This window comes from Typha angustifolia, chromosome 10, assembly GCF_048772165.1.
Source record: "Typha angustifolia cultivar Huaian chromosome 10, ASM4877216v1, whole genome shotgun sequence".
NCBI classification, from domain to species: domain Eukaryota; kingdom Viridiplantae; phylum Streptophyta; class Magnoliopsida; order Poales; family Typhaceae; genus Typha; species Typha angustifolia.
Genome location: NC_133248.1, coordinates 9,431,185 through 9,457,312, shown reverse-complemented (window position 1 = coordinate 9,457,312; position 26,128 = coordinate 9,431,185). Strand labels below are relative to the sequence as shown.

At 37.7% G+C, this 26,128-nt stretch overlaps 3 protein-coding genes across 6 annotated transcripts; 1 reads left to right on the top strand and 2 right to left on the bottom strand.

The window, feature by feature from the left end:
* Nucleotides 1-603: 603 nt before the first annotated feature.
* LOC140769051 (embryogenesis-associated protein EMB8-like) lies at nucleotides 604-10,154 on the bottom strand. Of its 3 annotated transcripts, none has more exons than XM_073109587.1 (14): nucleotides 9,724-10,145; nucleotides 9,552-9,641; nucleotides 8,634-8,695; nucleotides 8,054-8,148; nucleotides 6,188-6,277; nucleotides 5,298-5,420; nucleotides 4,671-4,748; nucleotides 3,860-3,945; nucleotides 3,622-3,670; nucleotides 3,064-3,120; nucleotides 1,961-2,091; nucleotides 1,786-1,869; nucleotides 1,354-1,423; nucleotides 604-1,269 (listed from the first exon to the last, which is right to left on the bottom strand). In XM_073109587.1, the coding sequence occupies exons 1-14, from the start codon at nucleotides 9,975-9,977 to the stop codon at nucleotides 838-840; spliced, it is 1,701 nt and encodes a 566-aa protein (XP_072965688.1). In that variant the 5' UTR covers nucleotides 9,978-10,145; the 3' UTR covers nucleotides 604-837. The 3 variants fall into 3 exon arrangements, 2 of the variants coding, with proteins under 2 accessions (XP_072965688.1, XP_072965687.1); XM_073109586.1 differs by having other exon boundaries at nucleotides 8,054-8,154; nucleotides 9,724-10,144; XR_012105835.1 differs by lacking the exon at nucleotides 604-1,269 and having other exon boundaries at nucleotides 1,367-1,423; nucleotides 1,965-2,091; nucleotides 8,054-8,154; nucleotides 9,724-10,154.
* A 2,349-nt stretch (nucleotides 10,155-12,503) lies between these two features.
* Nucleotides 12,504-22,489, top strand: LOC140769052 (DDB1- and CUL4-associated factor homolog 1). The gene is made up of 14 exons (XM_073109589.1): nucleotides 12,504-12,803; nucleotides 14,590-14,671; nucleotides 14,808-14,924; nucleotides 15,019-15,191; nucleotides 15,285-16,185; nucleotides 16,331-16,428; nucleotides 16,528-16,942; nucleotides 17,066-17,665; nucleotides 17,753-17,932; nucleotides 18,053-18,583; nucleotides 18,928-19,038; nucleotides 19,184-19,302; nucleotides 19,403-21,002; nucleotides 21,511-22,489. The coding sequence occupies exons 1-14, from the start codon at nucleotides 12,613-12,615 to the stop codon at nucleotides 22,228-22,230; spliced, it is 5,838 nt and encodes a 1,945-aa protein (XP_072965690.1). The 5' UTR covers nucleotides 12,504-12,612; the 3' UTR covers nucleotides 22,231-22,489.
* Nucleotides 22,490-23,580: 1,091 nt separating this feature from the next.
* LOC140768687 (subtilisin-like protease SBT3.5) lies at nucleotides 23,581-25,765 on the bottom strand. 2 transcript variants are annotated; one of them, XM_073109052.1, is made up of 3 exons: nucleotides 25,095-25,765; nucleotides 24,864-24,961; nucleotides 23,581-24,016 (listed from the first exon to the last, which is right to left on the bottom strand). In XM_073109052.1, exons 1-3 carry the CDS (start codon nucleotides 25,217-25,219, stop codon nucleotides 23,961-23,963), a joined length of 279 nt encoding a protein of 92 aa, XP_072965153.1. In that variant the 5' UTR covers nucleotides 25,220-25,765; the 3' UTR covers nucleotides 23,581-23,960. The 2 variants fall into 2 exon arrangements, with proteins under 2 accessions (XP_072965153.1, XP_072965154.1); XM_073109053.1 differs by having other exon boundaries at nucleotides 23,581-24,013; nucleotides 25,095-25,752.
* Between the last annotated feature and the right edge of the window lie 363 nt (nucleotides 25,766-26,128).

Below are 26,128 nucleotides of genomic sequence, written 5' to 3'. Positions count from 1 at the left end.
TAATGAAATGGTTTACTTAAAAGAGCAGTCTCCCACTAATTTGGCAAAGAAAAAGTTTGGCAACAAGCTCTAGAAAACTGTAGTAAAATAGAAACAAGTTTGGAAAAGAACAGCAGATTGGCCAGAAAAAAGAAAGGCAATAAAGAAAACCTCGCCTAACATTCCTATGAAAGTGAGTGCCGTCCTAAGAGAATACGGATGGTTGTGGATAGATTGCGAGATTCTTCGTGAAAAAGCCACAAAATTTACTCTGTCCCACAGAAATTCACAGGATAAAATAGTTTATTGGCATTGAGCTACTACATTTGTAATCAGTTAGTAAAAGAGATTCCAGATACGTTCACGTAAAGTATTCAGGATCGCAGTCACGAAGGCTGTCACGTTTAGCTTTTTTGTACAGTCAAAATTCAGATCGGAATTTAATCGAATTTAGGATTCCTTTTCTCTTTTCCAAAAAATTGTTACTTGGCTGATATAAAGAATTCGATAACGACTGAAGTAGAAGAAGTTTAAGCAGGCATAATAGTAAAGAAGACTGTAACTACTGCAGAGTTATTCACGTGAGAACTCTATTTCCTGTTATCAATCTACTTGGAATAAAGATCTCAGAAGGTTACCACTCAAATTTGTATAACCCCTCATGAACATGTCCAGAACTAGCCAAACCGGCGGCATCGAGGAATAAAATGTTCTCTTTAAGGATGCCATATTGGCTTACCAAAGTTTGATCACTTTATATTTCATAATAGCTAGTAGCAATGCACTTACCTCCATTTTGGCATCAAGAACAAAAGGAGAAGGCATTTTATGGACAAACGCATGCAAGAATAGGCTTTGTTATCTCCTGAACTTCTTCTTAAAGATGCTGAAAACTAAAGAGCCAAGCAGAGGCCATGTTGTGACAATGGCCACATATGCGAGCAACCACATCGACCTCCCTTGGCGTCGGGAAAGCTGATTCACGGATTTCCTCAAGGGGGATATCGGATCACAGGTGGTTTCCTTATGGGTCTCTTCTTTCTCTCCTGAAGAATGGTCAGGACAGTGAACAAGATCTGTATTTGCTTCTGTACTGCTCACATTTCGTTCTAGGACAGTCGATGTGTTGTCAGGAGGTTCCGTATCAGCAAATGTCTGATCATCCATTAAGTCCTCGTTGTCTTTTCCATCATTTGTTACTGCAGAAATCAATCCATCACCCATAATATTTACATAGGGGCTCTTATCGATGGACGATTCCAGTGAAGAATGCAAGCCAGGACCATGTGTCTGCATTGTATTGTAAAACCTCATTTACATACAGAAACTTCAAAAGTGGTACTAAATAAATAACGTAGTTCTAAAAAATGGCACCTTCTTCTGTCCATGCATATATGAACTATTGTGCAAAACAGAGAGGAATTCACGGACAGCTCTCACCCACCTAAACAAGACGCCAACTACTTGATCAGAGTCCAAAACAATGATAAAAAGAAAGAAGTAAATGTGCAGATGTTCTGGAGCATGTCTGTCTACTACTGCGAAAAATGAAGGTTGTAAAAATAGTTTGTAAAGATAACAGAGAAGCACGGAAAATAGTGTCAATACAGTGCATCCATACATGTCAACATAACTTAATTAGTTGCAAGATACAAGAGGCAAACGAGTGTTCTCAATTCTTCCAACCTAAAAAAACTAAGAAAAAATTGCAAAAAATGTCCATTGCTGGTCATTTCCTTCTTAAGGTCCCTCTACTCATAAGTCAAGTTACACAGAAAAACAAAGGAGAAAGACTGAAGGAGATACCATAGTCTATGTGCAGTTAACCCTTCAAAGAATGCAAGGTGCCCACCATGCGCTGCCGTTGCCAAAACAATGTTCTTGTTTGCTCTATACCATTAGATAAATTAATGGTAAGTATACACTATAAAGGAGTCATTAAAAGTCAAATTTAATTACACTTACTGGGAAATGGATATACCTACACTCATCCCAAGGAATAGCTTCCTTTGTGCACACTGGATCATCCAAAGCACTGACACAGAGCAATGGAACTGAGACATTTGCAACATAACTGACACTGCTACAGCGGCGGTAGTATGTATCTACAGTCTACAGCAAAAAATAATGAATCTTTAAATCATGTGCTATCTGTCTCCCAAAAAAGTAATGTGTGAACATGGATCACCTTCCAGCATACGTGTTCAGCATTTTAGTTAAAAATTAAACTCTTCAGTTTTGAATTTATCAAGGAGATAAAGGTTAAATTTCCAACTATGGGCCTGTTTGGATTTCCATAGGATTATGTGGGAATTTGGCTTTCTTTAGGTTAATTTAGAGGGATAGGAATTTTTTCCTACCTAGGTGTATGGATAATTTTTTCAAGGAAAGCTTTTCCCATAGGAAATACCCTTTCCTAAGGGAAAAAGACATTCACTTCGAGTGGATGTTTTTCCTACACTCGAGAGTGAACTTCTCTCTCTACACTCTCCACCTCATCAGTCCAACACCCTCCTCCTCTGTTCACCTCCACCACCTCCTCCTCCCATCTCTTCTTTTAATTTTTTTTCCTCTAAAATTTCCTAAATTATCCAAACATGATAACTTAAAGCAATCCAAAGGAAAAAAAAATCACGTAGGATTCTTTAGTTGCAATTTTTCAATTCCTACATGTTCAAATTCCTATGAAATTTCTTCCTAACTTACCTAAACAGACCTAAATATATGAAAATCTCTTAAGGGAAATCCTCCATTGAGAAATAACAAAATCTCTGCAGAATTTTATAGCTTGAAATGAACCGCCATATATATGGTAATGATGTTTACTTGACAATGATGGATACAAGAGTGCAGATCATTAACTACATAAACTTTCATGAAGGGATGTCTTCTACCAACATTGTTTTTCCTATCTGATGGTACCATACTTTCAAAATGAATGTAGTTAGATTTCTGTTCTACATTTACCCGCATATCATTATCATCCTCCAGCCAAAACAGAAATTCAGATATAAATAACCTAGAGCTCATGTCCCTATCTAAGCAACACCAAAAGAAGCTAAACGGTAAGGCCAGATACAATACCTCAAATTTTCCAACAAGGCATGTGGCATGGTTGTCGAAGTCCCGAACAGAGCGTGACTGATAAAAGTAACCAAAAAAAAAAATGAATTTCTGACATGAGCAGCCAAAAAATGGAAATCAATATGACTGTGGCATGTATAATAAGTCCACAAGTCCATGACACAAATTTTATAGAACTATTTTGGTAATGCATAAAAAAAAAGAAAATTACATTCTACATCAGAACTACAACGATTCAGCAACCAAGTCTTTTACCTCCAAGAATGTAGATAAAGGCAAAAATAAATTGCTCAACTAAATGAATTATGACTAATGTTATGCACTAAAGAAAATGATGTAGGATAATAAATGCCGATATATTATAGATTAGAAAGTTGATGGTTAGTATTTACGTGTCTTTATTGAGTCAAATCTAGTTAGGATTAAGTTTATTCGGGTTATTTTCTAATCTCATCATTTCGTTACCTATTTTAATTTTTTATGTATTTATGTAACCTTTACATTTGGGTCTGTTTTAGGCTCAATTTGAAGCCTTTTGAAAAAAAAAAAAAGGCATACCTTTCTAATGCCTTCCCAGTTAGCAAGCCGAGTGTAGGTAGGCTGATGTCTGCAGAAAAGAGCAAAGAATCATATATAAACATTAATGCTAAGTTGCTAACAATTAAGCTAAAAATAAGATTTTGATTCGCATACACGTAATTAATAAAGTGGATAACATAGCAGCACATAAAAAAGTGACAGGCCTCACATGGTAATTTAATTATTTTAGTAGGTAAGAAGTTTAATAGAGACATACAGCTGGGCATAACCCTTAAGACCAATTGTAAGAGCTTTGTCATAGCACCGTTGCACAAGCTTGCGAGATATGAACCTGTCGCATACCTATGAAATGGGCATGAAACATTATAATTCACATAATAACAATTCCTAGAAGGAAAGTAAAACTAAAGATGCATTTAATGTTAAACCAATGTTCATGTATGAACTACGCCATCATGTTGAAGAATCAGCGTTCATACTTCACTTAAAAGTAAGAAGTTTAACACGATTGAGATACAACAACCAGAATAAAATTTAATTCCATGAATCGAAGAACAAAGCAAAGAAAGACATAGTCAATCTCAAATGCCAGAGTCAAAATTTGGGTAGGAAACAAACATCAGTGACAGTCATAACAAATACTCAGTCAAAAGGACAGCTTGATCAAACGGGGAGTAGAAGCATGACAACATCTATTATATTATCTTATGGATGACATCAAGGGCTCAAGGCCACAAAGTAAACCGGTATTTTACTTTTTTAGCTCCGCTTTTGTTCTTAAATACATTAACTGCATCACATTTCTCAATTGCTGATCTCCACATAATGAATTTGAGTTTTGACTTTGGAGTATCCACCAGATCTATTAGGACTCAAACAGAAAGAAAAGCTATCTTTGCTTTTCCATAGGATGACTGTGATGACACAAGCACTTCTGGAAGTTAAGTAAGCTAATGAAAAATAAAATATAACTAGCAAACTTCAATATCACTTAATGTGCATATTGATAAGTAAACAAGCATCCAAATACTCGTAATAGAAAAGAAAATAGAGTATAGCTAACTGACCACCAAATCCCATGGAGAACAAATAGATGCAGCACCAGCAACAGGAGTATTCTCCCCATCTTCTCCAAGATACTTGACCTTCAAAGACATTTGCCAAAGAAGAATTGAAATATCATATACCATTCCAATAACATCTGTTGTAACTCACAAAACCATCTTGCCTACCATAACTTTATTAGGAAAATCATCACTGGGTTATATAATATAAATCGAAAGATATTGACACCAAGTGAAAAAAGTCATGAAACCCAAAAGGTGCTGGCACAACATATGCATTACATGTTTAAAATGATCATGCAGCCAAAAATAAAGAGAATTTGCAAAGAATTATATTAGCAAATAAAGATAATGGAGAAGTTAAAATATAATTATTGATTTACTCACCAGTTCAACACTTTGAAAACAAATGGCATGTACTGCATAGTTTATGTTAGTATCTACAGACCACATTGAGGATATATAAAGGAGATAGAGGCTCTTTACAGAAGAAAGGGGTCACAAAATGATTGATGATCTACCATTTCACAAAAGATGCCAATATGAAAAACAAATTGCCAGTTATGGTTGTAGCAATCTTTTTTATCTTGCAGGAGCACATGAAATGAGAAGCAAATAAATACTATATACCAGGATATTGGCACCTATGCTGGTCCCAACAGCAAAAATGGGAGCCTTTGGTTGTTCTTGATGAAGATAATTAATAACTTCACGAACATCTTCTGTCCATCCAGCATTGTAGAAGCAATCAGACTGTCAAATAGCAAAACTTTCAGACAGAAAAGACAAAAACATAAAACAAAACAAACCGCATTAGTCACTTAATAGTTAATTCATACATATGTCTGCAAACCATTACAAGTCTGCAAGACAGAGCAATCTGATCCTATTCAAAGAAGAAACTAGATTTTATAGGTTGCATTGCAAGCCGAATGATAATATAATTGATTGGCACCGGCAGATCGTGCATAGCTTATTCCTTTGCATAAATCTAGATAGCCATGATGAGTAATAGAAAATACAATCAAACCTGCTTGACAGTACTGTTGACAAACACTGCCACTTGTGTATTACTCCTTTAAGATTTATTTTACTTTAACAGGGCGAAAAAAGAATTCCAGACTAGCAATCATGGATTGATCCAACTGAAGGAAATAATAACTGAAAACCTTCCTGCCTAATAATTTAATATCACATACAACATCCAACATCATAATCAATTGAAATGCAAAGGCGCAATTGTGTTTCATGTTGCATAAAGTGTTCAGCATGTCTCACACCAACAGTGACAAGTAACCTGACCAAGAAATAATTGAACTTAGAAGATGTAGCAAATGGCAGGAAGAATCTGAGATAATCATACAACTTACAAGCACCAATTTAAAAGAAAAGCAAATTAATAAGACTACCAAAAAGAATACTTTTTTGGGTTATACATTATAGACATTCTAAGCTAAGGAATGTACATCTGTGAAGAATCAAAGATTTGAAGTAAATGCTAATTATAGAAGAGGACTTACAGTAATAGATATGCCAGCAAGGCCTCTATGGTTGCTTACAACAACATTCCATCCATTGCTTGCCATTGAGTATGCTAATTGTTTTACATACTGCAACACATATTTGCTGGTGGTATAAAGAGCAACTAAAGGAATAATTTCTATTGTACAAGAGTAATTGATTCATGAAATCATTGAGCCCAATAAGTATCGTTTAGTAGAACAAAACAGTGAAGTGTGACTGCATATTTGATGTAGAAAATAATATATACAGAAGAAAAAAATATACGAAGACACTTCTGAACTAACTACGGCCTGTTATATGCAAAAACCAGAATCAACATAAAAGCAGACAAACAATTTACCGTCTATACTCAATTGCTTCAGAACATGTTCAGTAAGTACTTATTAGGGAACAAAGGGGCATTTCATCTTTGATGGCTTTATGTTCTATGGATTTACAAGAGAAACAATATATTTCTCATTGAGCTTCATTTTCAAATTTCCAAGAAAAACTAGAATTATCTTGCAATGACTGCATGTTTCTTGACAGGGAAAATATATGGGGAAACCAATAATCTGATATAGATGAGACATATCTAAGAAAAGCTTAAGCATAAGTAACATGAACAAGTCATTCTCCATGCTATAAAAGAAAATTGTTGTAAGGGTTTTATGTAATTGGCAATGTGATTTTAAATATTCTAAATATGTAACTATACCTAAAATTTTTGTATAAGCATATGCACAAGAGTTATGAAGGTTGATGAAGAAAATCAAAGTGAAAGAAATGGAAGCGAAATGCAAGTTTTCTAGAAGTGGTTCGAACCAACTAAGAAGTCTAAACTATAAAATTTGGTTCGAATACATATTCTTATTGTAAAGACAGAATTTTCATGCACATTCATTTAAAGTTTAATTCGAACAATCAGCAAATGGAAATTAAAAAAAAAGATGTGCTTTTAGGTAAAGAGCGTTCGAATGCACTTAATTGTGTTCAAATGCAAGTATGGATGAACAATAATCGATGAATAGTATTGCATTTGAACAGTCAACAGTGTATTCAAACACACTTACGGATTCTCACCTTTTTGTGATTTCATAGATTAGCTTTAAGGGTCATTAGGACTCTATTTGGAAGAGGTACTTAAGAGGGTTTTAGCCTGACCTTAGTGGGCCATTTTTTTTATCTATTTGGAATATCTTTTGGAGGCTATTGGAGATCACCTCTTGACCTTGGACGAAATGTGCTAAATCTTTTTTTTACTCAATGTATATACATCGGGTCTTTTTGAATTACGTCTCACAGGTGAGTGAAATGGAAGAATCAATCTCAAGAATCACTAAGGTTTAGAAACCAATAACAGAAAGTAGTGTATCGTGGGTTCAAACAAGCAATACCTTACATATATAATCGTGTGATTGATGGGCAATCTATAAGTCAATCTTGTAATTACACAATCATTATTGTTGATTTCGATCCAAATTGATCTGTGGTTTTTTTACCCACATTTGATGTTTTCCCACATAAAAATATTTGTGTCTGCAATTATATTCTCACACTTTATTTTTCGTATTGATTATATTGATAATGCGTGGTAGATCCGACCTCACAGAGCAATTTATAATTTTCAAATGTCACAAATTAATCTGAAAGATTATTTAGCAGTAAAGAATTTGTTCATTAATTTTTTAGTCTGCTCAATAAAAGATCCAACTATCTCAATTCTCTACCACGAACATCATGCATTTATCAGGCATGCTTATTCATGATTAAAACAAGTTGAGTTGTGCTTGTGTTGGTTTGATCTAGTAAGATTTACATATATGAATTTTGACAGTTTTAGGCATAAATGAATAGTAGGATTCGGTAATATGAGAGCTTACAGCAGAAGAAGAATCACTGGTTAGTCCTGGGATCACGACAACAAGAGGGGTCGTATCATCTTTATAAATAACCCTGGATGTTTCAGATGGACCTCCTGCAACTGTAACAAAAGTAATGTAAATGTCAAAAATGATTAATTTTCCCGGACATTCGAGCCTTAAGGAAATTCGTCTTTCTTTTCTTACTACAAACTCAAGAATTTAATCATTCTATTTTACTCTGCAACAACATAAAGTCATCACACACACACACACACACACACTAGTTTATCTATATAAATAAACAAAAACTAGTTTAAAGTTTAAACTCTCATAAAGAGTCACAATAGATTGTAAGTTCTGACAGTCAAACATAGAATCTTTAGGTTTTCATATTCATAAAGGACTACAAAAGATTATTACGCATATGTCTTCAAAGTATATAATCAGTGAACAACCATGCATCTGCTGAGGTTTGCATTTATCTAAATAAGAACAATAGCATTATAAATTAAAAAGAACAAAATGCAATGCCAACTCCAAGGAAGCACACTGGTAATTTCAAGGGAACAATATTATATTAAAAGTTCTAAGATCTCACCATCAGAAGCAAGCAACCAATCCAAGGCTAGAGTTCCACCATCATGAACAGTGAACAATTGCCTGAATGTAAAGATATGTGTTCAGTACTGAAGAAGAGGTTAATGATTCTTCCCTTTGAAAACATTCAAGGAGTGAAGTTGCAAAGAATTAGATATCTAGCATCTGATATAGAATGCAACATGTGCAGATTATTACTTCCTTGAAGTCCTTCATGCACCAGTTGATTGCTTTTAAAAGCAAACGCACAGGCCACATGAAGTTCATTACTATAATATCAAAACAATTCATACATGCCTCTGTAAACAGAAGCTACTAAAAATTTTGAACTACGTAAAACACCCACAAAGAACGGCAACATATATTACATGGAAATATAGATAGCTTGTTCTAGAATATATATTACTTGTGATGTGAGTTGACGATTCACCAAAGAGGTACACTCTACATTTCCACGCAACAAATGTCCATGTGCATGTATATGAATCTGCCTAAACACTATTATAATCCAACTTGAGCTTTTATCGGCTTTCTGCCACTATTCTCGTGACCCTATTGCATTCCTAGATGAATTGCATCCATAAGCAATTCCCTTTGTCTACAGAACAAACGGCATTAGCCCAAAAATTCCTAATTTACCAGTTATGAAAAAGGTAACGGGATAGAAAAACCGACCGTGTACAGAAAAGAAGAATAAAAATCTCCTAAGATTAACAAGCAGAAGACTATAAGGATAAAATAACCTATAAACATATTTTGAGAACCAAATTCTTCTAAAGTAAGACACATATCATTTAATAATCACATATCAGGCGAAGTCCATCAGTTAAGACCAAACGCAACATGCATGGACCCCATCAAAAATTTCACTTTCGGTTAAAATAAAGGATTGAAAAAATAGAGTAAATTTGCCTCCAACCTCCTGTAGGAAAAAGTAGGAGGCCGCCCAAAGAAGTTCAGGAACGTCGTCTGTAAATGGGGGCTCGCCAGCCATGGCGTGGCTAAATACCTACACCAATCCCAAATCAATCACCAGAAAACAATCCAAAATCGGACCTCTTCAAAACAAACCAAGTATCCACAAATCCAACCTCCCATGGAGTGCTCGGCACTTGGAGACGACGCCCTCGTAGATCTTGGATGCCGGGTCGAAGGTGAGGACGACCGGGTCGCCACGGAGGCCGCCGAGAACGTCGCGGAGGAGGTGCAACTCGAGGAAGTTGTAAAGGAAGACGACGACGACGAGGAGAGCGGCGAGGAAGTAGTGTGAGGGAGGAACGGCGTACGCCGCACGGACGAGGAGGGCGGCAGCGGAGGCGTCGTCCCCAGAGTCGGAGATCGCCATGGACTCCAGCTAGGGGACGGATTTGGATTCGTCAAGGACTGGTGGGAATTTGAGATCCGGACGGAGTTCTCAAAGACACGGGAGGAGGGAGGGAAAGGGAATCGGTTTGGAACCGACGGAGTGACCAGCGAAGTAGCGAAGAAACGATTGTATTTTAGCGATGAAAAAAAGAGAGGAAGTTGATCCTCCGCGAACGTGACTGCAGGAACTTGATAATATTGATACTTACGACCAATCACGAAACGCTACGTTTACATTGTCGAAGGTTCGCTCCGTTACAAATGTAGACGATCAGACGTAGAGGGAGAGTCCTTATATAAATTAGCATTCGGATGCGTGGGGCGCGTGACCAAAGAAGACGTCACCTTCATTATTATTGAAAATATATTGCTAAAATAAATAAAAAAAGGAAAAATATTGTATTGAGTTAATTTTCTCAGTTCAATTGATACAAATATATTAATCATAAAGATAAATTAATTCTCACTATTTCTCGAACTAATTAGTGAAAGGTTGGTGAACGGCAGCAAGTAGGCTAATATTTTCCAACCGTACACGACGAGACAGTAGTTTATCCCCACTTGAGATAAGTACTGCACTGCTATCTATGTACTGCACGTTGTGGAACAAAGTGCATACAAGTTAGCATTATTGCGAGTTTTTGACCAAACTAACCTCTTTTAAATTTTTTTTACCGAAATATACCGTATATTAAATTTATTATCAAATAGAATCTAATTTATTATACCCTAACAAAAATGCTAAATTAATCCACCGTTTTATAGTTTACCAATTTTTTTCTACATAAAATATTAATCAGTTCAGTATTTTAGAACCAAACAAAAATACTAAGTAGTAGTAAAACACTGAGTAGTTCAGTATTTTTATTAAAGTTTTAGTAAATTAGACCTATTTAATAATACGCATAAGAAGTAATCTATAAAAATAAATTAGAACATGGTCACTTAGTAAGATCGTTGGTAACCATATAACACTATCATGTTCCCTTACTCGGTGCTTGTCAACTCTGTTCAAATGTTATACTACGTTATCTCTTATACTTCTAGCGAGACTAATAAATAATAAAAATATCGATTGACTCACAAATACTATTCGAATTATAGATTTCATATGTACATGGGATGTAGCTTTTTCTATATACCTTTTGTTTACCAACGAGGACGGCTCCTTTATTTAATCTATCTTTTTAATTTTAAAAAATATAACTATGAACATTTCTTTAAAAGAAATTACCGTGCAGGCATTAGTATAGTTTTGGATTTTATCAGGCTATTACAGAGTTCTGAATTATTTTTTTTCCATTTTGTTTTTGGATAAATGATTTACTCGTGACTCAGTTTGTTAGAAAGGTTAATCTAAATGTCCAAATTTATATATCACAAACAACTAGTTATTTTGTCAAATACTTATAATTAATACAACCTGACGATAAAATATTAATTATTATTTATTTTGTATTATTATTATTAACACCTTGCTACATAGGTGTTAAAATGTGCTCAATTCATATTTAGATAGATAATTTTTTAATAGAATTCTATAACATTTTTTGGAGGCAAAAGTATTAAAATTATATATATTTTTCGCATGTCAATAAGTATAAATTTAGTAAAATCAATCTTTACAAATAATATAAAAAGTATCATTAATAATAGTATCAATATTCATAATTTAAATAAGTAAACTAAAACGGTAAATTATTTAAAAATATATGCAGTTAAACGAATATCCAATACCTATATCCATATTCGAAAAACTATATCTGTATCCAAGATTTATACTCGTATATGGTTATTATTTTTTAAGTCCTATCTGTATTTAAATCTATATTTGAGTTAAACTGAAATGTTTTGACCCTACTAAACCCTTATGTTTGGCCTTTATTGCCTACAAAAATACCTTGTTAGTTTTCTAAAATATATTATTATATTTTTTAATAGATAATAAGCTCTAGACTAATTATAAACTAAATAAAAAAAATCATTCCTATAACCTCTCGAATTAGTTCAGAAACTTTTAAACTGATTCAATAATTAAATACTTTTTATCTTTTTAATTTCTAATAAAATTTATTTAAAAAAGTTAATACTAAAAAAATATTAATTAATCGAATGCTTAGTCTAAAACCAAACAAGACTTTAGAAAATTTCATGGAATATCAACCTAATATTGAACTAAAAGTCTTAGGCCCATTGGAGTGTTCCAAAAGCGCAGACCGACTACATTCGGGTGTCAATTCGGTCATTTCACCATTAGAGCTCAACCGGGACGCTTCGAGATTCTAGGCCGCGCCGTTGCACTCTTTATCCCGTTCAAGTACTCCGTGGTTGTATTTAAGCAAAACGCAACCCCATAGGCCTTTCGTACTTCATCAACACGTGTCGGTGGATGTGATATATACCGACGAGCATAGAAAGACCGAAATGAACCTACTCCAGCAGCACATCGTAACACAGCTGGAGATGTTCTTAGGTATAAGCCCTTCTCTTTCTCTCTCCTATCTTTTGCTTCGCTCTCTCTCTGTATATCGCCGTCCTCCTCCGAATTGATCTGGTATCTGTTATTGTTCTTGTCCTATTCCTCGAGGTAAACCCTAAGGAGGAAGCCGCCGCAAATGGAGGCGGAGGAGGCGGCGGTGGTTGCGGCGGCGGCTGCGGAGGAGGAGGAGGCCAAGGCGGCGACGGAGGATGAGGCGCTGCTGTCGAAGGCGCAGAAGCTGATCGCTAGGATCATCGAGACGCAGGGGAGCCCAAACCCTAGGTTGCTTCATACGCTCGCCTCCATGTTTGAGGCGCAGGAATCCAGGTTTGTTTTTTCTCTTCATTTTGTTGAATCCTAGCGCGTCGGTAATCCGGGTTCTAGGGTTTCGGTCCAGAGGTTATTACTCGGAGCGCGTGGGTTGCGAGAGGTGGTGGTGGTTGGTAGCTCTTTGACTGGGGTGGTGGGTCTTCCCGGGGGTGGCGTGGGGGGTCTTCCGGGGGGTGGGGGTGGTTATCTTGGTAGAGATTTATGTGCTTTTTATGTTGTGACATTTAAGTCTTGGAGCACGAGAACTTGGTATATTCGGGAAGCTAACCAAAAAAGCTGGCCAATTTTTATGGCACTTATCTTGGAGCCTCTTGATATATTCTATAAGGTCTTTCCATTTGGTTTGATTACAATAGGTGGTGTTACGCAAATGCCCGTTTTGGTGATGTTCGTGGTAATGAGTAAATTTTTACTAAATAATCAACTCTTGGGCAGATATCCATCCAGGTGCTAGACCTGATTAGCCTAATTTGAAAATTCTGATCCAGCACAGGGTGCTGTCTTGAATCGAGCTGAAGAAGTATCACGCGATCAGTGACAGGCTTTAGATACGCTACTTGTTTCATATTCGAACCAAATATGTTTGCTTGCCACTGTACACTTGGTTTTTATTATGGTTCACTCTGATGACTAAAATCCTAAAGGACATGATTTAAAATTCAAGGACATGTGAGTAAAATCTTATTTGCCTCTTATGTTTAGAGGCTTTAACCCAAGAACTAATTGTACATAACCAAGACTTCTAGTATTTGCCAGCAATTTTTTTTGAAAATTATGATATTAAAACCTCTTTAGAAAGGAAAGTTATAGTCCTAGACAAACTGACAGCCCTTAGGGTTTGATGTAATTTGTGATGTTCTAATCCTGTAGATGATTAAATCATCCTGCAGATGTAATACTTCCATTATTTTGCGACACCATTTGACACGGCCAGTAGTATAGAAATGTAGATTGTTATGCTAACCCTTCTTGGGGAGTTAATGCTGCTGAGTTTCTAAACTTCTTTGTTTCTCTCTACTTTACAGCATTTGAAAGAGGTAATAAATTGTTGCTTTTTATTTCTCTCTTTTACAATAACTACCTATTTTTCAAAATTTAGTGCAATAAATATTGGATCTTTGAATTCCAGGCACTGATGCCTGCCTTTAACTATATTGTATTTCTTCTTAGTATATTCTTCTGATCCTGCTTCTGTGAAGCTTAAGACTTTTTTCTAACTTTATCCATGCTTGATTATTTTTTATTGTTGGTCCTCCTACTTCTAAACTCATCACTATTGTTGCTACATATCTCACTAATTACCACAGTACTAATGTAGTTTTATGGTTATCCGGCTTCTCTCTCATTGTTTGTGGCATTTTATTTGTATACTGTTTGTGCTCATTTACAATTATCATATCCTATTCCCATTCTCCTGAGTTGCATCATCCACTTAGTAAGATTTTGCTTTGTGGATCTCTTTGATTTAATGACAATTAACTGTGCTGTCCTACTGCATTAAGCAGACATGTAGTACTGAGGTGTTTCATTGTGTCAGTTCCCAATTTTAATTATTATGAGAAAAATTTGGAGATCAGTCATGAATATCTATGTTGCATCTTATTATGATTCTTTGGTTCTTGATTAGAAAATTTGGTCTAGTTTTTATTGTGGAAAAGACTGATAAAAGGATTGTAAGTTGTCTTTTCTGCTGCCCATGGATCCGTGCAATTTTAAATTTCAGTTTATTTGTGCTACTTTTTTGTTTACTGAAATTTCTGGTATGATCTACTGGCCTTGCTAGATATGTAGAAGAATCTGGAAATTCATCTTCCAACAATGCACGGGCTTCTTATGCTATTGGAAAGCTGGGTAACTTAGTGAAGGTATGCATATTTTGTCTCAAATAAATCGCCTAATATAATATGAGATCCGCTATTGAGTGTCCCTTTGTGTTTTAGTACTGAGGTTCCAGTGTGATTATCATCTTTTTCTGGCCTAATGAAGCCTTTATTGATGCAGGAAAACGATGAGTTTTATGAGTTAATTTCATCAAAATTCTTATCAGAAAATAGATACTCCGTTAGTGTTTGCTCTGCTGCTGCTAGGCTCCTAATCAGCTGCTCTTCAGCTTGGATGGTTAGCTAATTCAGTTGTTGGTTTGGTTCTTTTATGATGTGAACTCTTGATTTTATCTGTTAACTTGAAATGATGTATATATGTCTTCTTCCAGTATCCCCATGTTTTTGAGGATGCTGTTCTTGATAAGGTCAAAACCTGGGTGCTGGATGATGCTGTAGTTTCTGGTGATCAATGCTATTGGAAGCATTTAGGGAGGAATAAGCCAGCGGATTCCGAAATGTTGAGGACCTATGCTATTGGACTGCTTGCTATAGCATTAGCCGGGTATGCTGTCCAAATTTCTGTGTTCAATACATTCCTTTTTTGTTCTAGTTGCTTCTTTTACACTCTCATTTTATACCTTATCTTTTTTCTCAGTGGTAGTCAAGTTGTAGAAGATATTCTTACATCAGGTTTGTCAGCTAAGCTCATGCGGTATTTGCGTATGCGGGTTCTAGGAGAGGCCAGTTCGAATCAGAAAGATGCTAATTTTCCTTCAGATACCAAGCATGCTTTGGTTGCCAACTCTGCTAGAGTTAGGGAAGACAACAGGGGCAGAACACGTCAGGTTATGGATGGCCCCCGGTTGGATCCTCCAAGAATTGCAGAGGAAGGTGTTTTTGGTGATCCAACTGTTGAAAGAGATATTGATAGAGGTATTGGAATCAGGCAAGCACATGGAGATGATCACCAGGGAGACGGTGGTGAATTGTTGAATTCTGAGCTTACTGATTCTTCATCACAAGTAATTGGTGGATATGAGGTTGAGGAGAATGATGATCTTACTGGAGAAGGATGGCACAGTTGGAATTTACAGGATGAGAAGTCCAAATATAGCGAGAGACATGATGCTGATGAAAATTTGAGGGATGATTCATCAAGGCGAAGGTTAAACCGAAGTGGTTCAAGGACAAGAGGGAAAGGGAGGACTAATGAAGGCATCTTAGAAAATGAAAGGAGTTCAGGGTCACCATGTTCTGGATTACGTTTAGGAGGTCGTGGTCCTAAGGATAAGAATTTGATAAGGAATGAAGATGTTAAGAAAGTACTTGATGCAAAAAGAAGTTTGAGTAGGACTGATTGTGACGTTTCTGGTTTGGGAGAATATAAGGATGACAGATTGAAAGATTGCAATGTTGGTTCAAAGGATATAACTGAAATGGTAAAGAAGGCTATAGAAGCTGCTGAAACTGAAGCACGGATAGCAAATGCTCCCACAGAAGCAATTAAAGCAGCAGGTGATGCTGCAGCCGAACTTGTCAAGACTGCTGCTTTAGAGGTAAGCAAGAGATCAGATATTCCGATCACCATATTACCTCACAAGAACGATAATGAAGCCTTTCGTTCATCAGAACGCAATTATGTGAATATTTTCAAACATAACATAGCCTTTGGTCTAATGTATTTTCCTGGTTGTTTTGTAGGTTTGGAAGAGTTCAAATGATGAAGATGCAGCTGTATTAGCTGCTTCTAAAGCTGCATCTACTGTCGTTGATGCTGCTATGTCAACAGAGGTCTCACGGTAACAGACATCACACTTCTGGCTCTCGTTTCTCTCTCTCTCTCTCTCCTTCTCCTTCTTTTCTCTTCCTATTATCTATACTTGCATTTTATTGTTCAGTAATCCCAGCCAAGTGAATAAGGATATTGTGGACTCGAGATCCAATGAGGACGAGGAGCTGGAAGACTTCATCATATTGGATGACGAGCCCCTCTCACAACTAAGAGAGAAATACTCCATCCAGTGTCTTGAAATTCTTGGGGAGTACGTTGAAGCTTTGGGACCTATTCTGCATGAAAAAGGTGTTGATGTTTGCCTTGCATTATTGCAACGCAGCATTAAAGATCAAGAGGCATCAGATCACTTGGCATTATTGCCAGAAGTACTCAAATTAATTTGCGCATTAGCTGCTCATCGAAAATTTGCTGCATTATTTGTTGATCGTGGTGGCATGCAAAAACTTCTGTCTGTTCGTAGAGTCTCTCAGACATACTTTGGTCTTTCCTCTTGCTTATTTACAATTGGTTCTCTCCAGGTAATGGTGGTGCTTGATGTTTGGAGCTTCATTACTCTTTCTTTAATTATATCTTCCATTATTATTTTTTGGTTTATCCTTCTTAAATTGTGTGAAGTGATTTATTGGAAAAGATGCTTGCAGGGTATTATGGAACGTGTTTGTGCTCTGCCATCTGATGTGGTTCATCAGGTGGTTGAGTTAGCCCTTCAGCTTCTTGAGTGTCCTCAAGATCAAGCTAGAAAGAATGCAGCAATCTTTTATGCTGCAGCATTTGTCTTCAGAGCAGTCTTGGATTCTTTTGATACACAGGAAGGTTTGCAAAAAATGTTGCATCTTTTACATGGAGCTGCGTCTGTCAGATCAGGTGGGAACTCTGGAACACTTGGGATTTCTACTGTAAATCTCAGAAATGATCGATCACCTGCAGAAGTGCTTACTGCATCGGAAAAGCAGATTGCTTACCATACTTGTGTTGCACTACGACAGTATTTAAGAGCTCATCTCCTTATGCTTGTGGATTCTCTCCGTCCAAATAAAAGTAGTCGTAGTATAGCCCGAAGCACTTCAAGTGCGAGGGCTGTGTATAAACCAATGGACATCAGCAATGAGGCTATGGATGCAGTGTTTCTTCAAATACAGCGTGACAGGAAGCTAGGACCTGCACTTGTGAGAGCTCGTTGGCCTGCAGTGGATAAGTTCTTGGCATCTAATGGGCATATAACAATGTTAGAATTGTGTCAGGTAAATTACTCCACAAACTCTAGATTTGATTATTGCTGAAATCTGCTTTATTGAAGTAGAGTGTGACCTACTATAGTGTCCTTACAGGCACCACCTGTGGAACGCTATCTCCATGATTTGGCCCAATATGCATTTGGTGTTCTCCATATTGTAACACTTGTACCATACAGCCGTAAGTTAATTGTAAATGCTACTCTAAGCAATGATCGTGTAGGCATGGCAGTCATTCTAGATGCAGCTAATGGTTCTGGCTATGCTGATCCTGAGGTAAATAATGTTTTTCATAATTATTTAGCATAGTGTATCTTCTGGATTTAGCATTATTGATTTGCAATTCTTAAGACAACTTAACTGCTCATTTCTCATGTCCTTTTCTTTTCATATCAGGTTATCCACCCAGCATTAAACGTTTTGGTTAATCTTGTCTGTCCACCTCCTTCAATCAGTAACAAGCCCTCTGGTCCTTCACATAACCAGCAGTCTGTTTCAGTTCAAACCTTAAATGGACCATCTATAGAGGGTAGAGAGAGGAATCTAGAAAGAAATATCTCAGATCGTGCGCTTGCATCATCCAATCAAAATGATTCTCGGGACCGCAATGGGGAGTGCAATCTGGTGGACAGAAGTGTAGCAAACCCACCTGTGCCTGCTATGTCATCAGGAGTAGTTGGTGATCGCAGGATATCTTTAGGACAGGGAGCTGGTTCTGCTGGTCTTGCTGCTCAACTGGAACAAGGATATCGGCAAGCAAGGGAAGCTGTTAGAGCCAATAATGGTATAAAGGTTCTCTTGCATCTTCTTCACCCGAGGATGATCACGCCTCCTGGAGCTCTTGACTGTATACGAGCTCTTGCATGCCGTGTACTACTTGGCTTGGCAAGAGATGATACAATCGCACATATATTAACAAAGCTTCAGGTATATTGATATGTGTTACAGGGTTTAATGAAACTTCTAATATTTTCTTGTTCTTGTGATTATATATTCATAATAATAGCAAATTTTGTTAGAACATTTACTGCTTTTCAGTTTTTAATTTCCAATATGCAAGTCAAGTTTCCTTTTTGTGTGTGTGGTTAATGGAGTATTTAAATTACACCCAAAATCCCTTCAGGTTTCTTTGATCTTGCTATTCCTTTTCCTTTATGTGAGAATTGACTCCATCACCAGTATTTTTCTTCACCGTCAGCAAAATTATATGGATTTGTTAAAGCAGGCAGATTGTCTTTTCAGATTGTACTCAATCTCTTTCAATATTCCAGGTGGGAAAGAAGCTTTCAGAACTCATTCGAGATTCAGGCAGTCAAGCATCAGGAGCTGAGCAAGGCAGGTGGCAGACTGAGTTGTTGCAAGTGACGATTGAATTAATTGCGGTAAGGGACAGAACAATGTTTATCTGACTTTCGGAAGATTTCCATCTATACTTCTGAAAGGAGATTTCATTCTCAGAAGCAGTATCGCAATCTGGATTGGTTGCAATATGTTTCTTGCTTATTTGGCTTAATATATATGTGACAGATATTAACGAACTCTGGGAAGGCGAGTACTTTGGCTGCCACTGATGCTGCTGCTCCAACATTGAGGCGGATTGAAAGAGCAGCTATAGCTGCTGCCACTCCCATCTCTTACCACTCCAGGTCTAGTGACTTCTATTTTGTTATCTTATTTAAGATATTCTAAAATTTTTAGGGCTAGCCTACCTGTTGTTACTCAGATGATATGATTTTTGGTGTACAGGGAGTTGTTGCAACTGATACATGAACATCTCCAAGCATCTGGTTTAACGGCAACTGCCGCGTTGCTACAAAAAGAGGCTGACTTGATACCTTTGCCATCATTGGGAACATCATCTGCACTCCACCAGACACCTCTCCAAGAAACTTCATCTGTGCAACACCAATGGCCTTCTGGGCGTGCATCTTGTGGGTTTCTTCAAGATACAAGAAAGATTGGTCCACGGGACGAAGATGGTGTCGTAAAATCTGATTCATCATTGGTGTCTTTGAAAAAGAAGCCCCTAGTCTTCTCTTCCAGCTTGTCACAAGCAAATCAGCAGCCTCCATCACATTTATTATCCTCTGATAAAGCATCTAGTGCATTAAAAAATAGTGCTACTTCCGGGGGACTTGAAGCTCAATCTCTGTCTATACACAATACTAGTGCAGATGTGGAGCTTCCAGTTAAAACCCCTATATTGTTGCCAATGAAACGGAAGCTAATGGACTTGAAGGATTTCAATTCTGCTTCACCAGCCAAGCGGAATGCAACAACAGAGCTTGCTTCTCAATATCCAGTTTGTCAGACTCCAAATTCTAGTCGCAGAAGTTGTCTGCTAACAGATATTAATGTCCAATCACCTAATGCATTTTATACTCCACGAGATCTCGTTGGAAGGGCATGTTTCAATAGTATTCCTGGGGACACTTTGGATGATATTCACTTCACTCCTGGAGCACCAACACCAATGTCACTTGGTCTCACAGCTGATTCACAACCTGGAAACGTTGAGAGGACGACCCTTGACTCTTTGGTTGTGCAATACTTGAAGCATCAACATCGTCAGTGCCCAGCTCCGATAACTACTTTACCGCCACTCTCTCTCTTGCACCCTCATGTTTGCCCTGAACCTAGCCGCAGTCTCAATGCACCAGCTAATGCTACTGCACGTATAAGCACCCGTGAGTTTAGGAAACAGTATGGTGGAATTCATGCACATCGTAGGGACCGCCAATTTATTTATAGTAGGTTCAGGCCATGTCGCACTTGTAGAGATGATGTCACACTTCTGACTTGCATTACCTTTCTTGGAGACTCCCGCATTGCAACCGGGAGCCACTGTGGTGAGCTAAAGATATTTGATACTAACACAGGGAATGTTTTGGAGAGTCAGACATGCCACCAATCTCATGTTACAATGGTGCAGTCAGCCTTGTCCGGTGGAAATCATCTGGTTCTTACTTCGGGAGCTTATGAGGCAAGGCTCTGGGATGCTTTTTCACTCTCAGGTGGGCCTTTGCATTCCTTTGATGGCTGCAAAACTGCACGCTTTAGCCATTCGGGAACGGTATTTGCAGCCCTTTCTTCAGAGGCATCTCGTAGGGAGGTTCTCTTGTATGATGTTCAGACGTGTAATCTGGAGCTGAGGCTTCCTGACAGCTCAAACAACCATTCTGGTTCGGGTCGAGGGCACATGCAGTCACTTATACATTTCAGTCCCTTGGACAACATGGTGTTGTGGAATGGTGTTTTGTGGGACAGGCGCAGTTCAAGTGCTGTTCATCGGTTTGACCAGTTCACTGACTATGGTGGAGGTGGCTTTCATCCTGCTGGTAACGAGGTATAAGCTACACATAAATCTCCTTTTCTCATCTGTTGTTTGCTGTGTATTAGTGCATTTTTATTTGAAAGCAAATAATTCATTTATAGATGTAAATATATGATGTCATTTAGTGAGACGGTAAGGCTTACTGCCACACGCCATTGTGTTGTAGCCATATCTAGCATTGTGGGTAAGGTTGTTTACCACTTTTTCTTTGGAAACCCATCAATGGCGGGAATTCAGTATTTGTCGAGAGACATGAGCAAAACATAGATAAGTAAAATTTATGTTTGCATGCGCCTTCTGTATGTAGGCTTGCCAACTGGTTGAATTTCTCCCTTGGTCTTTCTACAGTGATACTTGCTTCTTTTGTTGTCCCAATCTTTGGACTTGGTCTTTGACAGACATGTGAATCATGCGTAGTCGCGTAGAATGGTCTCTCAGACAAGTGACTATATACATGTACATGTATATGTATTACCTTTATTTTGTCGACTTGTCATTTGTCCTCCTCAAATCTATGCAGGTAATCCTCAATTCGGAAGTTTGGGATCTCCGTAAATTCAAGCTTCTGAGAAGTGTTCCTTCGCTGGACCAGACGGTGATTACATTTAATGGTGGTGGTGATGTCATATATGCAATTCTCAGACGCAACCTTGACGAAGTTGCCTCAGCTCTTAACACTCGTCGAGTTCGACACCCTCTATTCCCTGCCTTCCGCACGATAGATGCAGTGAACTACTCAGAAATTGCAACTGTTCAAGTGGATCGCTGTGTCCTTGACTTTGCTTCTGACCCCACTGACTCTCTCGTTGGGGTTGTTGCCATGGATGATCATGATGAGATGTTTTCATCAGCCAGGCTTTATGAGGTAGGAAGGAAACGGCCCACTGATGATGATTCAGACCCTGAAGATGGTGGTGAAACAGAAGAGGAAGAGGAGGACGAGGACAATGATGATTCAGAGGCTGATCTAGACCCTGTCCTTGCAGCTGATTTGGAGGGTGATGGAGACACAGACTCAGGTGACCTGAGTAATGATGATGAAGATGATGAAGATGTCGACAGTGTAGATGAGCTCGATGAAGATGGAGACTTCAATATTGATGATGCCGACTTTGATGGGGGCCAAGGTTTGTTGGAGATTATGGCTGAGGGTGAGGACGGCGATGAGGATGACAGTGATACCATGGAGTCCCTCAGCAGTGGTGAGGAGGATTTTGCTGCCAATGCTTTTGGATTCTAAATCTGTAGAGATCTGAGCTTATAATTTGTTCTCTCTGTAATTATTTGTACTTGGATTTTTGGTAGAGTAGAATTTAAAAAGAAGAAATATATTGAAGCTACTGGTGCATGTAAGTAAAGGTCGATCTGGGTGGAGAGGGAAGAGAAAAGAAGACTTTCTTTTGCCTGCGTTGAAGAATATGTGCTATTATGCACTTCATTATATCTATGGAATTGTAGATGTCTAAGCTTATTTGCCAATCTTGACATTTTTGTGTTAATATTCCTTTCCCTAGTTCTGATTTTTCCATGTAGTTCTCCCTCATCGGTGAGACTGTCATGGAGCTGTTGCCTTCGAGATTTGGGTGCACTCTTTCACAGGGGGCGAGCAAAATGACTCCCATCTGATCATAATAATCATACTTTTGTCTGCATCCAAGTTCTAGTTGTATTTTATATTCTTTTTAGTTGATTACTTGTGTTGGGATTTTACGGTCTGTTTGCTGATTAGTTGATGGCAATTTACACAATTTTGAAGTCAGTCTATGCTGATTCCTTTTTTTTTTTAGCGAGAGAAGTATGGCCAGCCCAGTTAAATTTATTCAAAGATCAGAGAGGACAAGGAAGGGAGAGAGAGAGAAAAGAAAGAAAGAACGGAAACAAAAAGAAAAAAAAAGTTATGAGATATCAGACAGGAATCCATTGAATTAGAGAATGCTTATGGTTTACGTGAGTTGGATTCTGGTATAGCGTGTTGTGATAAACTGGAAGATGCATATCAGTTTGGATCCATAAGCATCAGATTGCACAAATCTCCTTCCAGATTACATGGATGGGTTCCATTCCATAGGATGCTGTTTTGTCATATAGTGAGGCGCTTGAATGGCATACATTGAAAAGGTGAAGAGGAAAGTCTGCTCTTTTCTCACTATCTTTTTGAATAGTTAGCATTTGTTACTTTCTTAGCTCATCTCGCGTAGGGGAATGAGTTGGATGGAGAGTTTGATTTGCTTCTAAAAAAAGGTTCCTACTTTGGGTTTGATATTTCCTTTAAAGAAAATGAGATAAAAGACAAGGAAACTTAATTGCGTAAACAATTCAAGTACTCTCTGATGAAAGTTCTAAATCAAGATTGAGAGTGTGTGTATCAACAGCCAAGTTATTTATAAGGTAGAGCTGTCCTCCTCAGCATTTACCTACTAAAGAAGTATAACTACTCTTATGAGTACCACGTAATTTATGTTTGATAAAATGACATAAGGGATCAAATATTTCTAAAAAAAAGGTATCTATATCATTCTAATATCAGAGATCAAGGTTAAATTACCAGGAAGTAGCAAACTAGAATGGGCTTCTTGGAGTTCTAGCAGAGTGATCCAAACATCATGCTAAGAAGATGTGGATTACAGTGTGAATTATATAAGATAGTGCATCTAGATACATATAATCAGATGAATACATCAAAGCAGAATTAACAACAACATTCCTGAACAGATTGATGACTACCACACAGAATACTTCTGGTATCCACATCCATTTTCCTTATAGTTGCATAGACATCGATATTATTAAGCAACTACACACAAACACACATGAAGGAAAACTATACACTAAACTCTAATTTGATTCGGGCATTCAATCTGGCCGCTGAGACGCTCAGTTGACTCCTCAACCTTGATAGGCTTATTCCAAAATTCGTGCATAACAGTATGGAACTTTGGATGTTCTTGCAATGACCCAAGGAGCGCCGAGTCAGTGGAGCTGGACAGCCATATCCGGCACAACCTCGATGACCTCTGATTTCTCTACTAAGTCAGAATTGAGACGATTAGTAAAGGACAAAGAAGTTGTCGAAATAATTACATAATTTAAGCAATGGAATAACTTTTTATTCAGATAAGCAACAATACAGAAACAGGCCTTCTATTTCCGGATTCCAGCAACTATATCAAGATGAAGGTAAGCAAGCAGACATGGTATATATTGCTACAGAAGTTTCACCCAGCAAGAAGAAGTAATCTTTAAAATTGTTATGAGAACAAAAATGGATTAATCTGAATGTAGACAATTGATGGTGGAAAGCAGGAAATTTTGGTTTTAAAATGTTTTAAGATAAAATAACTGAAATTAATCAGGAGAAAATAACCATAAACTCTAGAAAACAACAATTAAAATGATTAGAATGGCCACTGAGAAAAATTCTTCTTACAACTTGGTATATTAGGCTTGCACACTTCAGAAGATCAACAACTACATATCTGTTGCAGGATTCCACAATGTTTCATATAGCAAGCATCTCACAGAAGAAATGATAAGAAAAACCTCCAACCACGAAATCCATCTAATTTATTTGCCAAAAAAGTGATACCTATTATCACAATTTCTCCAGCCCCAATCAAGAAGATCAAACTGTCCAAGACTTAAAGTATCCACGAATTTCACAATAGTTGTAGGAAAGTTTCAAGTTAATTTGAGGACACTAAGTACTACTATTCGCTGGTTTAAACTACTCATCTGTGAAAATAATTTAGTTCCTATATAACTATTATTAACTCATTATGGAATGCTTATAACTCCAATACAAGCTGAAGCAATTAAATTGCAGTCTAAATACCCAAATCCAAAATCGAGACCAGAATCCGAGCAAGTACTCACTGGACAATTCTTCCGCTTGCTTCGGAGTAATCTTTGCAGAGAACCCACTCGCCACGTGCTTGTAGTGGTAGATCACAGCCTCCTTCGCCGCCGCCTCACTGAGAAAAGCACCAAAGGACGGATCTTTAGAGCTCCAAGAATAAAAGGCCAAGTCCCAGAAGCAAACAAGAACACCAAATTACCAAATAATAATAACTCCAACAATTATGAGGGAAACGAATCAACTTCCACCTTCCAAGGACAGAGGCGAGGACGCGGATGTGGAATTCCTCTGGGTCCTCGCCCTCGGGTCGGTCGACATACACGATCTGGACCGTCGCCTCCTCCGCGCCGGGATTCGTGCTCTCCTCCGCCATTAAGATCTCCAGAGAGACGAGAGCGCAGAGGAGGAGGAGGAGTCGAGGAGAAGAGCGATGGAAGAGTGTCGTTCTTCGCTTCAACCGCGTCGTGGAGCGACTAGACTAGTATCCTTTTCTTGTAAAAATAAGTTTTTTAGGTGTATTTTACCCTCTTATTTTCGAATTAACTTTCCCTAATTTATAAATAGACAAATAGCTTCTCATCATTGAGGTCCAAACAATTGTCGCTTTCCTCCCCCACTGTCGAGGTCACTAAAGCCCAGATCCATACCGCCGCCGCTCTCCTCCTCCCTTGCTAAGCTCACCAGGGCTTACGCCATTATTGCCTCTCCTCCCTCCCTTGACAAGATTATCGAGGCCTTTACCACTACCATTCCCCTCATTCGTTAGCCGAGATTGTCGAGGCATTCACAGCCGTCATTCCCACTATCTTTCATGCTTCAATCCTTCCCTTTAGCTGCCTCACTATAACATACTCCTTGCCTCGACTGGAGTTGTTGCCGGAGATGACCGTGCTTGTGTAGTGCAATAATCTGTTCATGACCCAGTCAACACAAATGAATGTGTCCTATCATGTTTGATACTAGGACACATTTAATAAGAGAGTTATGTTCTACAGTGCTCAAATGATTAAAAAGTGCTCATGTTGAATGAGTGTTATCTTGATTCAAGTTCCAATGATATATGTTTCATAATACAATTAAGTTTCCACTTTTCTTAAAAAAATAAAAGAGACACGTGTTCATGTTGTCTTGACCCCAGCCCGAACCGGATCTAAATCCAACTCCATTACTACCCTTTAGTTTGAATCTATATTCTCAAAATAATAATAATAATAATAATAATAATAATAATTAATTGACTCAAAAACTTAGGTTATTAGATAATAAACTAACAATATATATA